This window comes from Schistocerca piceifrons, chromosome 1 (genome assembly GCF_021461385.2).
Source record: "Schistocerca piceifrons isolate TAMUIC-IGC-003096 chromosome 1, iqSchPice1.1, whole genome shotgun sequence".
In the NCBI taxonomy this organism is placed as follows: domain Eukaryota; kingdom Metazoa; phylum Arthropoda; class Insecta; order Orthoptera; family Acrididae; genus Schistocerca; species Schistocerca piceifrons.
Genome location: NC_060138.1, coordinates 1,239,183,590 through 1,239,197,938, shown reverse-complemented (window position 1 = coordinate 1,239,197,938; position 14,349 = coordinate 1,239,183,590). Strand labels below are relative to the sequence as shown.

The following is a 14,349-nucleotide window of genomic DNA, read 5'->3' as shown; positions in this document are numbered from 1 at the left end:
GGGGGGCAGGGCACACTTCCTGCTGGTGCGGATGGTGGCCATCAATAGTGGAGTTTTGATTTATGAGAGACATAGGATTGGCGAAGGTATTCCAAGTGTTTGGGATGTGGATACAAGAGTTGGAGACCAAACGGATGTGGAATACGAGGTGGAGTGTATGACAGTGCAGGATATGGGGGGGGGGGGGGGGGGGGGGGTGTTAGTTACGGATCATATGTGGAACATGTCAAAAAACACACACACACATGTACAAGATGAACCAGACCACCAATGACACCTAAGTGCAAATAAAGCCATTTGAGTATTTATTATCAAATTATTAATCTGTTCATTCCACCTACTTTGTTATTAATCCCAAAAGCCAACAAATATTTTAATATACAGAACAATTTATTTATTAATAGTGCGATAATTACAATTATCTGACATTACATAATAACAGTTTCTGTAATATTATAGTTAAACTAATTCCAGTGAAGGGAGAAAAACAGAAAATTATCTCGTGTGGATAACAGGCCATACAGCTGAGAAAGCCTTAAGAGCATGAGCAATCATTGCAGATTTTGGAAGTCCCTCAAATATATTTGGTAAGTCATTCATGTGTTTCAAAAACAGAAGGGAACCAAATCTCTAAGTTTGGCTTTTCCTTACTTCTAGCTGATTCATATTTTTCTTTATGAATATGTGCATGTGAATCTTTGTTTCCCTTTATGAGAATGCCTGCATTTCTAAAAAATTGTTTGTCATTGTATATTGGTGTGTAACTTTCTTTATTTTGAACAGTGTCCTTTAAATAATGTCCTTACATCAAACCACCATCTAGATGGCTGCAGACAAGATGTTTACTACAGACTATCTCTTATGCTCAGCCACAAAAAGTCTTGTGTGGAATTTGATGCAAAGGAATGAGACAGATGCAGCAAATTTACAGACATCCGTATTTGTTTGTTCCACTAATGGAAACACTACCACATGTCATTTCACATGAAGCTGCACAAGAGTTTCACCATTTTTGCATTCTGACAGAATACAGATGAATGTCAAAAACATGCTCATGTACTGATTTGCCAGAACAAATAGCTCTTTAATAATTTGAGCAGTCTTGTTCCTTTTTGTCACACTAGATAAATTTCTAGTCCTGCAAAGGAGCTAGGGACAGCACCTTTAATAACTGAACACTTCAGTTTCTCCTGATCAATGTTTCATCATCAGTGATATGTTTCTGGTAACACCTTTAGCTTAACAGCCATGATAGCATTCACGCAGATGCTACCAATGTAATAAATGCGTGTAGGGCAACATCTGTAGGTACATTATTTTTGTATTAACAAGCCCTTCATGCTGGATTGTTCTCAGTATCAAATACAGATAGTGCAAACATTAAAGTTCTGAGCAAGTGTGGGTCTGCTCTTTATGTTTTGCATGTGCGGATATTGATAATGTAATTAAAATTGAAGACCACTGCCCTGGTACTGCACATTTGGGTCTGAAAGTCATAGTACAATCTAGAATTACTCCCATGTATTAGGTATTTAGTCCGCAGCTCGTGGTCGTGCGGTAGCATTCTCGCTTCCCACGCCCGGGTTCCCGGGTTCGATTCCCGGCAGGGTCAGGGATTTTCTCTGCCTCGTGATGACTGGGTGTTGTTTGATGTCCTTAGGTTAGTTAGGTTTAAGTAGTTCTAAGTTCTAGGGGACTGATGACCATAGATGTTAAGTCCCATAGTGCTCAGAGCCATTAGACCCATTAAGGTATTTACAATCATTCACCCTGTCACATCTCATTTCATAATAATAATAATTTCATTATTATTATTATTATTATTGTTGTTGTATTTTTTTTGCATGGAGACACCAACTGGTGTCTTTGATGAGGTGACTTACCGAACGAAAGCGCTGGCAGGTCGATAGACACACAAACAAACACAAACATACACACAAAATTCTAGCTTTCGCAACCAACGGTTGCCTCATCAGGAAAGAGAGAAGGAGAGGGAAAGATGAAAGGATGTGGGTTTTAAGGGAGAGGGTAAGGAGTCATTCCAATCCCGGGAGCGGAAAGACTTACCTTAGGGGGAAAAAGGACAGGTATACACTTGCACACACACACATATCCATCCACACATACAGACACAAGCAGACATATTTCCCACGTGGAATGTTTCCCTCTATTTTTTTTTTATATATATATATATATATATATATATATATATATATATATATATATATATATAAAAAAAGCGCTGGCAGGTCGATAGACACACAAACAAACACAAACATACACACAAGATTCAAGCTTTCACAACAAACTGTTGCCTCATCAGGAAAGAGGGAAGGAGAGGGGAAGACGAAAGGAAGTGGGTTTTAAAGGAGAGGGTAAGGAGTCATTCCAATCCCGGGAGCGGAAAGACTTACCTTAGGGGGAAAAAAGGACAGGTATACACTCGCACGCACGCACATATCCATCCACACATACAGACACAAGCAGACATAATATGTCTGCTTGTGTCTGTATGTGTGGATGGATATGTGCGTGCGTGCGAGTGTATACCTGTCCTTTTTTCCCCCTAAGGTAAGTCTTTCCGCTCCCGGGATTGGAATGACTCCTTACCCTCTCCTTTAAAACCCACTTCCTTTCGTCTTCCCCTCTCCTTCCCTCTTTCCTGATGAGGCAACAGTTTGTTGTGAAAGCTTGAATTTTGTGTGTATGTTTGTGTTTGTTTGTGTGTCTATCGACCTGCCAGCGCTTTTGTTCGGTAAGTCACCTCATCTTTGTTTTTATATATAATTTTTCCCACGTGGAATGTTTCCTTCCATTATATTTATTTATTTATTTATTTATTTATTTTAGTTTAATATTAATATTCACTTAAAGAATATAAACACTTGTCAATCAAGAAATATTTCAGTTTCACTTTGAATGAGTTCCCTTTGTGGCACCTTATAGAGCTCGGTAATCTGTTGTACCATATTTGACCACTAATGCATGGACTATGGCCTGTTGTTTTTAATTTTGTTCTTTGTCTGTAGTAGCAGTCTTTATTTCTTGTCTTATAGGCATGCATATCAGAGCACTTTGTTGCTTTGTTTTGATGTGTCACAAAAAATATAATTAATTTGTAAAGATACAGTGAGTAGACTGTGAGGTATTTATGATGAACAAAGATTTCCCTGCATGAATCTCTATACCCTAATCCATGGATAATTCTGATTGCTCTTTTCTGTAGGGTTAATATTCTGTTCATATGTATGTCGGCAGCACAACCCCATATCTCTATCCTGTAATTAACCTGTGCAAAAATGGTTCCATAATAAATTGTTTTTAATGTCTGATGTGGGACTACTTTTGATAACTGGCTGATTAGATGTAATGAACTGCTGATTTTATTGCATAAAAATTTGATATGGTTTACCCATCTTAGATTTTCATCTAAGTGAATACCTAGAAATCTGCAGCCTTCTGTGTCCACTACTTTAATTCCACCTATGTTACTGATAGAGGTTTGGTGTGAGTTCGTAAGTTTAAATGGCAATAACTGAGATTTACTGATATTAACTTTCAAACCTTGATCTTGGAAATAAGTAGTTATTTGACATACGCCCTCAGTTGCTACCAACGTTAACTCATCATTTTGTTTACCAAGAAATAACAGTGAGGTATCGTCTGCTTAGGTTACCAATTGGGAGTTGAAAGGTTGCTCTATATCATTTATGTACACTAGGAAAAGGAAAGGGCCCAAAATTGAGCCCTGGGGTACACCTTGTGTGACTGTCTCATATTTGGACTGGAAATTAATGATCTGATTATTGATTTTGTAAGTCAGTTTTGTACACTGCTTGTGGTTAAATAAATATGTAGCCAGCAATTGCATGGATGCAGCATTTACATTGTATGGCTCAAGTTTACTTAAAAGTAACTCATGGTTTACCGAGTCAAAGGCTTTAGTGAGGTCTAGAAATATGCCAGCTGTTTGCATTCCTTGATCAAGGGCACCATACGTTTTGTGAAGAAATTCCATAATTGCTGTGATAGTACTATGATCCTTTCGGAATCCATGTTGTGTGTCTGTTAGGAACTTATTTTTCAAGAAATAGCCACTAAGTTGTGTCAGCAGCACAACTTCAAATACTTTGCTGAAGACAGGTATTAATGATATGGGCCTGAAATTTGAAACCTCTTCCTTGGATCCTTTTTTATGCACTGGTTTAACTGTGCTCCATTTCAATACATTTGGAAATGTATGTTCTCTAATACTGCAGTTTACCAGGTGGGTGATTATTTTAACTAATTCCTTATTACATTTTTTAATCACGATACTACTCAAACCATCCCATCCAGATGAGTACTTATTCTTTAGGTTATTTATTATCCTGCCTATTTCTTTTTCACTTACTTGTTTGAATTCAAAAGGTGGCTCTTCAAAGGGGCAGAGCTTTACCTCACTACTCACAATTGTGTTATTAACTGGACTAACAGCTGCACATATAAAGTATTTATTGAAAACATTGCAGACTTTATTAGGATCTTTAATTGTGTTTCCTTCATGTCTTATATTTACAATTTCAGTTTCTGGCTTCGGTGTGGCTTTGCGAAAGTGATTTACGATTCTCCATGAGGTCTTGGCTATATTGTCTGACTGAGCTATTTCACTGCTGTATATCTGTTTTCTTAGATTTGAAAGCTCTTTCTTAAAGATTTTCTTGGCTTCATTTTGCTTGGCCTTAAAAACCTGCAGGTTTGTTGACTTGTGTAACACATCCAGGTCCTGGATGTTTTCCCTGAGTTTTATCATATTTGCTGGAAGTATCAATCTGTTGGTTTTTGCACTTTGGTTATGGGTGAACACTCTTTGTATTTTTTTAACAGGGCAGCATCTGTCAAAGTGTCTTAGCATAGTATCGTAGAATTTGGCCCATTTGTTTTCAGATCCTTCAGTCTGGTAAACCAGATCCCAGTCCTCTATAGCTAATTTATTTCTTAGGGCAAGGATGTTACCCTCTTTTAGGATTCTTTTATTTGCAGTAACTTTTGTCATTTTTGGGATGCTTGTGTTTACATACTCTACAAGCTGGCATTTGTGGTCAGAGTAGTGAAAATCCATATTCCAGCACCTAACACTGTCTTTAATATGTTTACATAGTATAACGTAATCAATTCTGCTAGATGTGGACTTTGTTACCCTGGTATCACTATTTACTACATTTATGAGATTATGTGGGTTAAGAGTATCTATTAACCTCATATTACACAAACTGGAAGATTTTGCCTCAATATTCAGATCACCAAGTATAGTTAGGTCACTGGGACAACAACGTCCCACTATTCTACTAAATATGTCTCTGAAGCTAATTACATCAGCCTTTGGTGGATGATAAATCCCAATAACTTTATGTTTTCTCATAACCTCTCTACACCATGGGCTTCGATGCCTGTCACTTCAATCAAGCCTTCTTTGTTGTACTGGTCTAGATAGTTTAATTTCTTGTGCCCAAGATTCTCACTAATGTAAACTGCCACACCACCACCCTTATGTTGCTGTCTACAATAACTATTTGCTAAGGAGTAGCCCTCTAGTTTACAGTAAATAATTTCATCAGATTTTAATCCATGCTCAGTTAGCACTACTATATGAGGTGACTGTTCATTTACAAAAACCTGTAATATATTAAGCTTATTTTTAAGGTACTGTATGTTTATATAATAGAAGGAAACATTCCACATGGGAAAAATTATATATAAAAACAAAGATGAGGTGACTTACCGAACGAAAGCGCTGGCAGGTCGATAGACACACAAACAAACACAAACATACACACAAAATTCAAGCTTTCGCAACAAACTGTTGCCTCATCAGGAAAGAGGGAAGGAGAGGGGAAGACGAAAGGAAGTGGGTTTTAAGGGAGAGGGTAAGGAGTCATTCCAATCCCGGGAGCGGAAAGACATGTGTGGATGGATATGTGCGTGTGTGCGAGTGAATACCTGTCCTTTTTTCCCCCTGAGGTAAGTCTTTCCGCTCCCGGGATTGGAATGACTCCTTACCCTCTCCCTTAAAACCCACTTCCTTACTGTATGTTTAGGTGCATGAGCCTTAGTGGTATTTTTAACTGGTCACTCTGATTATCTTCCTTTAAAATGCACTGAGTTGGTTCACTAACAGTTGGCTTTAAATGTAATAGTTCCCCTTCCTGTAATATACTTAGCACTTCACTTGCTCCCTTTGCTTCTGGTACTATGCAGTGATTTTTTTTCAGTTTGTGTCATTAAACCTGGATCGTATCTTTGTCCGGTGTTTATATTCCTCTCATTATTGTCACACTGGTATTTAAGATGGACAGTTTTACTTACATCTTTTTCCATGTTCTCTTTCTGCTTACTCGGTACCATAAAAAATCCTCACTTAGTGTAGCAGGTCTCCTAGTCCTCAGGCATCTGTCTTGATTGGAAGCTGCTTCTGCTGTTGATCTCCCAGGCCTCAGGTACCTCTTCTGTGTGGTTGCTGTTGCTAGTGGCCCCTGTGCTCCCCGACTTGGTGACTGCCCTTCTTTGTTAGCTGCTGTGGCTAATGACCTTTGTATATTTTCCTCACATGCATTTTCATTGCCCTGAGGTAGTGTTATGGGGTCTGCTGTTCTGGATGCTGTTGCTGATGACGACAGCTCTGCTGATGATTGTGGTGATTCTGCTGCTAGTGGTTTATCTGACACTGCTGCTGAGAATATATGAGCCTTTGCTGCTGCTACTGGTGTTTGTTGTAGCTCTACTGCAGATAATGATGGTTCCACTGTTACAGACAACTCTTGTTTTGGCGGAATTGGGATTGGAGACACTTCCATTACAGATGACTCATTAATAAATTTAAGTATTTAGGCACTAATAATCTTTTTCCCTTTTACGTTCATGTGGAGACCATGTCTTGTGAAGCGCTCTCTGTGAACACTGTTGACAGCAAGAACGAATGTCGTCAGAGCTGAACACCTACTATTCCCGGGTCCAGCACATACATTTAAGTCCTGCTTTGTGTACCTATTTTTAAAATCTAATTCACTAACTTGTGTTTGTGTATAATTAGGGTCATGGTAGGTACTGGGTGTTTACACGGTTTCTATTGAAAACAAACAGCTTGAGCCAAATGCAATCATAACCATGTCATGCTCAAATGTGTAATATTAAATGTTATCTAGTGTCAGTCAATAACTGGCATAAATTTTCAGTAATGCTGCTAGGTAGGCTGTAATTCTGAGTTCTCACTGTGTCGCTGTCTCCCTTGCAGAGTAATTTTGTAGTGAATGATGAAATAGTTTTGAGATTTCACAACTGTGGTTACACTGGCTACTAGTCAGTGCCCGTTATGTGCTTAGTATTTCTGCAAACTGATACTGAATTGATATGTTTACTGTTTGACATGGCAGGATGTGAGGTCAGATTGTAAAGATTTTATTTTCTTAGGGTAATAACTGCCCTCTGCTGCCTCTTACTGGGTATGCCCTTAGCAAGATCTGATTGTCATTTATACAAATGAATAAAGATTAGTTAATGAGAAAGACCTGTAAGATGAAAGGTCTTGGCTAACCACAAAAAATACAAACAGGAAATTTTTCCTTTTGTAATGCTGACAGAATGTCATTAGTAAAATAACCTTTGGCTGCTCCTATAGGCAAGACATTGCTAAAGTCAAGGTAGAACGCCATCAAAAGCTTCGTGTTGTAAAAACATGAAGCTTGTCTGAGGAACAGCACCCGTTCATACCACGCACAGAGATAGATGATAATTAACCACTGTTGAAGTACACCTTGTCTTTTATTGGCCAACTATCAGTGTATGAGGCTATAATAAATTACAATTGGTATCAGAGGCAATGATAATGTCAATCACCACAATTCTAGCTTTTAGGCAATCTCCATGTCGAACATGTACAGATCGTTAGCCTATGCTAACACTTCAGACCTCTACCCTCCATCAACGCTAATTTCTCACACATAACATCCATCACTGCAGGCTGTTCACCTCCAATTGCCCAACAGTACTTCTATCACTACTGGCAACTTACGGGGCAGCCTCACGGCTTTTCCACAGCCCTTCGAACTAGTGCCATTCAAATTGGAGGCACAGTTTTTCTTCAGAATGTGCATTTTATTCTCAATCTACAGAATGTCATTGTATTACAGAATAACTTTTTGAGCTAATATACAAGAAAGTAATAAATTTCCAATTTTTAGTATATAATGTAACTGGATAGATAAAAATCTACTATCTCTCTCCACTCTTCTCTGTCATGCTTATTACCCTCTCTTTCACTACTAAACTCTCAAGTTTTCAAATCTCATCTGGTGCACTCCCCAAGAATCAATCTTTCCTTCTCATCCCATCTGGTAAGTCTCTCCTGAACCAGGGTCCTGGGTAACTTTTCCAAACTCTCCCCATTTCTTATTCTCACCAGTCCTTTTCCTTCAACCATCTTTCTTCCCCTACAACCCTTTTGCCAGAAGAAGGAGCCAATGGCTCTGAAACCTTGCAAATTTCCTTAACCTTTATAGGTGTGTGTTCTCCTGCCACCACTTGGTGAGTAGATTTTTCATCTATCCAGGTACATTAGAAGTACCTCTGAGTACCAATACTGAACTTACCACATCATCTGCTACAATTATAACTATGTTTGGTTGTTCTGGGGTTCCACTTATGAAATTCCAAAGAACAGTAAAACATAGAAGTCTTCCTGACACCCACCTGTAAACCAAACCAATGAAAAATATCCTGCCATTTAATGAAATGCAAGACATAATTTTACATCAGTTATTTGATTACTGTTTATAGGGGACACATTGAAATACATATGCAAGAAAGAACAGTCCAATATGCAACTTCTGTCAAATTAAGTTACACAGAATCTTTTTTATCTACATGCAGAATGATCATAATGAGTTCCTAAATCTAGATATTCAGATAACTTTAAATGGTAGATATTTCCAGTTTCTTACTCTCCCCTAGCATAAAGCAAGAAATTTGAATCCCTACTGATTCAAAAGGAAATTAAAAACATGCCTCATTAACCACTCTTTCCACGAATTATCTGAGTTTCTAGATTCAGAGATTGAAAAGTTCTGTTAGCAGCGTGGCAAGGACTAGTGTCTGTCAGAAAAATGTATGAGAAGTAGTACTGCAATGTAAATAAGACTCAGTATTTAGAGCTGTAAAAATATTTTATTCAAAAATACCATTGTAATTAAGTAAATATTAAGTTACTAGCAGTAGATAAACAGCAACAATATAGTAAAACTGGGAAGGCAGCAGCTTCTTTCAAAACAGAAGATTTCTTATTAATTTACTTAATTAAATTTAGATGACAAAAATATGACCAGCACTGTGGGGTACAGTCATAAGTTTATTTACTGTTCATACAGTATACAGATTAAGACTTTATGATGTCTTTGTCTCATGCTAACATATGCCTTGACTCATTCCACAAAGCTAAAGGTTCTCCTTCTTTATGAAATCAATGAAACACAATTAATTAATTAATTACTTAAACTTTCAGTACCCATGGCCATTTGTTCCTGAGAACAAAAATAATGTTAGTACTGCACTTTAAGATTGACTTACAAGATGAAAGTGTCACATAAGAGTTCTCATTTGTTAACATCATATGACACATGGCTGCATACAAATATCTCTTACAAGATGCTATGGATACTTGCATGGATTTGCCAGTAGCATTAAATCTGTGAACAATATCCATCCAATCCCAGGATATTGAAATGTCGTCATTAGGTTATTTAGGGCAAATAATATTAAAAGAGAGAGCTTCAGAGCAAGTACAGTTGTAGTTGAAATAGCAAAATATGCATTGAAACAGCAACTAGCAAAATATGCATTGAAACTGCAACTTGGACCAAACTGTAGCAACACTAAAATTTTATGGACAATCCTGCGAGAATATGTGGCAAAGCATTGCAACAGCCATTGATAGATGGCAAGTATAGGGTTTAGTTATTTTGGTTGTTGAGAGCATCAGTAGAAGTGGAGCATTGGTATAACAGGTGTGCTGCTACCTTGAGTAAGTAGCTATCATTTTGTTAACAGTTTCACTGGCATTCCAGCAGTTCTCCAGGACATGGTGGCTGCACCAGCGTAGGACACCACAAATAGCAGCCAGCAGCCTGGGTCCCCGTTGCGGTACTAGCTTCCTGCACTAAGTCCACCTTCTGGACTTAGTGCCACAGTGCAGCGGGCCATCCCAGGCTCACTCCATCAGCAAGCCAGACTCCTGTGCATGGCAGCTGTCTTCTGCCTTTGCAATATGTCTGTGTCTGCACCACTTGTCAACAGCCACTGGGACACAGTCATTCACTGCAGAGCTGGCTACTCCAGCAAGCTTGACAATCACCTCTGTGTGCTATTGGCAGAAGGTGTCTTCAGTGCAGCTCACACTATGAGGTCACATGTCACAGGCTGAACATAGGCATCATTAAAGTGGAGTACACCCAGCTAGATGAAAGCTGGTTGTCAGCTTGCCCAACACCTGGTTCTCTTCATGTTGAGTGGGGGCATGGTCACTATCCCACATCAGTGGAGAACATATGTATGAGTAAAATAAAGTGGTGATTTTGACAGTTGAGTCTCTCTGGGCCCTCACCAGCCTGCTATCCCATCTCAACCCTCCACTGGCTACAACACTGCATTACTGCTACATCCCCTCATCCACTGTTAGCTATAGTTGGCATCAGAAATAGTGGTGTCATCTTCAGTGGGCAGCACATGATTTGTCATCCATGCAGCATGGTTTCTGGACTGGGACCTGCAGTTTCAACACTATGAGGTCAGTGAGAGAACTGCTGGTTATTTTTGGTGTGTGTGACAGGCATGGGATCTAGGTAGCAATTTCACCATAACTTAAAGGTTACTTTGTTTAGGCCAGAGAACTAGCTGATCTTTCTGAATTTGAGGGTGACTACAGACACAGTACTTGGAGCATGTTTAATGTTTGCAGCATAATCTGCTTGAGCATACTGCTCTGTGTTGTAAAGAAACTTAATAATTTTTTCTTATTGATAAAAGTACAGGTAATTATTTGACCCTCATGCCACTCACTCATTTGAAAAGCATTTAACACTAAAAGATGATTTACACTCTTTGTTTGTTAGTTTTAGTAATAGTTACCTTCCATTGTTCTCATGTTCTGGTATAATACGTATAAACGAAGTGTTCCATAATTTTAAGTGATATTGTGCTAAATAATGAAAGCAACTTCTGAAACAATATTATTTTCCTATTTATGATACCATGAATTCCAGCTCCTGTAACTCTGGAAGATTATTATTATTATTTTTATTTTTTATGGAGAATTTAGATGGGGGCTAAAATCTTCACAGTGACACTGCTCAACAATAGCGGTATGTGAATGTGTTCATCTCTTTCCCTTCGTGGCTGCGAATGTCAACTTCAATATTTAGATCATATTTGCTGCAACATTCAGAACCTGCAATCTTTCTTTTCATTTAATTATGAAGCCTGATTATTTTCTTTCTCAGGTGAATGAATGGATTTTAACCACAATTCTTTTTACCCAGGCCATGGGGAATGACAGTACTTAGAACATACATGCCTCTATCCAAATCGTATGTTCGCATACAACTCAGTGTGTACCCACTTAACTATACTTGTGACCCATTTCCCTTACAGTATTAATTCTTATTTTGAACCACTCACTTGTGAATGTATGTGCCCTCTTATTTTGTGTAGTCAGTTGGGCGTATTCCTTAGTAAAGCTACTTTTAATATTCAGCGCCTTCTCTTCCACAACTGACCTTTGGATCTGCCACAACTGCACTTCAAACGAAATATTTATTACATGACTTTTATACTAACTCTAATTTCAAATTTATGACTCCAACTGACTAAGCTTCTAACAATTTAACAGGGCAGTTACAGTGTGCAGAGTCAGTGTCTGTAATCTGTTTTACGTGCCACTGTTATGGTAATGTTACAAGGCAAATGCCTGGAGTCTAAATGGTTAATGATAAGGATTTATGGTTAATGGTAAGGCATAAAGTGTAATCTGTTGGTAATTTTCAGTCTGTGATTTTGTGTATTTCTACTGTGTGTGAAGGAGGGGTAAAAGTGTCACAGTGGCAGAGCCAGAGACGCCAATGTACTGCCTCTGGATCCGAAATTCCCTCATTGATGATAAATTGATGAAAAGTGAGCACAATTGTCAGCAGAGAACATGAGTTGTGAGGGAAAATTGCCGTGGATGAGCAAGTAACATTTTTCTGGTCACCATACCATGAGGTGGACCCAACTGCCACTAGCCTAATTATTCCCTTTTTTGGAAGTTCATCTGAGGATGTAGTATTGTTTGGGGAGGTACTGATGACATCAGTAGGTATGAGTGGTTGGTCTGACAGTCAGCTGTTACAGGTGGCAGAATTACATCTAGTGAGACAGGCAAAAACCATTGTTAAGATCTACAGAGGCACTGAGGAATATGGAGACATTTGGGCAGTTGAAGAATGGTCTTCTGCAGAGGTATAAGAAGCAGAGCGGTGCAAGGTACTTTTGAGAGTGAAACACTCCCTTATTAACCCACCGTTATTGACTAACAGTTTAGAATAGTTTGACCATGTGCAACTGATAAAGGCTGATTGGTTAACATTTACACGGGAGCTGTTTCATATCAAATTCAACAAAACTAATTAGGATGTCAGGTTGGAATAATTGCAACATACTTTGTTGTTAAGGTTCTATATACGTTGTCTAAACAGCACAAATGAGGCAGCTACCCCCTTTGTCTGACAAAATAATAACGGTTAACTCTTCACAGGTCACTTATTGATGTTGTTACATGCCAAAATTCTTCATGTAGCAGTGAATGCACAATCCTCACTGCACTCCATATCATGGGTGCCTAGTGTGGTTGTCGCGTAATCATGGGGCACAAAGTAACACTTAAACACATCAACAAGTCACTCAATTAATGCCATTTACATATCTGCTGGAGGTCAGGTCCATGGCAGCGTGTGACACAGAGCTGCTAAACAATTGTAAACCTGGTCAGCCATCCCGCCATAATCTGCCCTGCTCGTTTAGCAGTCAACACTTGCTTGGAGTCTCAACAATGACTACTTGATGCCTTTGTAGTCTGGTCCCTTCAACCCCCACAAACCAACCAACTAATTGGCACACCCAGCACTTGACTATCGATTGTACCTACTGCGACCTGTGTGAAGCAAAGATTGTATTGTATTGTATTTTTTATTGGTCCTCGTGTCTACATAGCATTTTATGCATAAGACATTGGACAAGTCAAGTTAAAAATATACAGGCTGAAAGTCATTTCAAGGCATACATATTTAAGGTTACAATAATACACTTTACACATAAGTATTTATATAACACATTTCATAAATTTAAATATTCTTCAATGGAGTAAAAGCAGTGTTGCTGTAAATATGACTTTAGAGATTTTCCAAATGTATTGACCTCAGTGATAGCTTTTAAGTTTTCAGGAAGTTTGTTATAAAGCTTAACTCCCATGTGAAAAGTACCTTTTTGGCACAGTCCTTGCTGATTTGAGTCATTTGTAAGTTTCCGTTTTGTCTGGTAAAGTGATTGTGTATATCACAGTTTTTTTGCAGTCTCCAGTCCTTGTGTATTACATTTAATTTAAAGAACAAAAGGGATTCCATAATGTATACACATGGTAATGGAGGAATACCAGATTTCTTAAACAAGAGTTTACAAGAGTCTCTAGGCTTGCACCCAAACAAGACTCTAATGGCCCTTTTTTGTAGTTTAAAAGTGCTATTAGCTGTTTTAGAGTTTCCCCAGAAGGTGGCCCCATATCTAAGATGAGAATGAAAGTACGCATGATATGCATTCAATACTGTTTTCTCACTACAGCATGATTTTAATGAACAAAGAAGGTAACATATTTTGCTCAGTTCTGCATTGAGATATTCAAATGCCTATTCCATCTGATGTTACTCTGCAGCCAAAGTCCTAAGAATTTGGTTTCAGCATTGTTACCAACTGGTTCGTCATTGACAGAGACTGATGGGATAAACATGTCCTTGTTAGGAACATTGTGGAATTTTAGAGCAATGGTTTTCTTACTGTTTATTACAAGCTGATTACTCTGTGCCCAGCTGCTAAGTTGTTTCGTGACCATGTTTTCTGTCTGCTGTAACTGTTCATCGTCGTCACCTTTTAGTAGAATCGTGGTGTCATCTGCAAATAAGATTGTTTTGTGTGCATCAATATTTAAGCTTAGATCATTTATGTACAGAAGAAACAGAAGGGGTCCCATTACTGATCCTTGGGGTACACCACATTTAATTTGTTTATAGTCAGATA

At 38.4% G+C, this 14,349-nt stretch overlaps 1 protein-coding gene across 4 annotated transcripts in view; it reads right to left on the bottom strand.

Moving 5' to 3' along the window:
• LOC124782041 (arylsulfatase B-like) overlaps positions 1–14,349 on the bottom strand; it is a 132,585-nt gene that overhangs the window by 80,426 nt on the left and 37,810 nt on the right. For 2 of the 4 annotated variants that reach the window (XM_047253909.1, XM_047253908.1), the window contains exon 3: positions 8,625–8,724. The exons of the other annotated variants lie outside the window; for them this stretch is intronic. In XM_047253909.1, the coding sequence (XP_047109865.1) occupies positions 8,625–8,724 (100 nt within the window). The remainder of the gene's footprint in view (positions 1–8,624; positions 8,725–14,349) is intronic. 4 annotated transcript variants of the gene reach the window in all.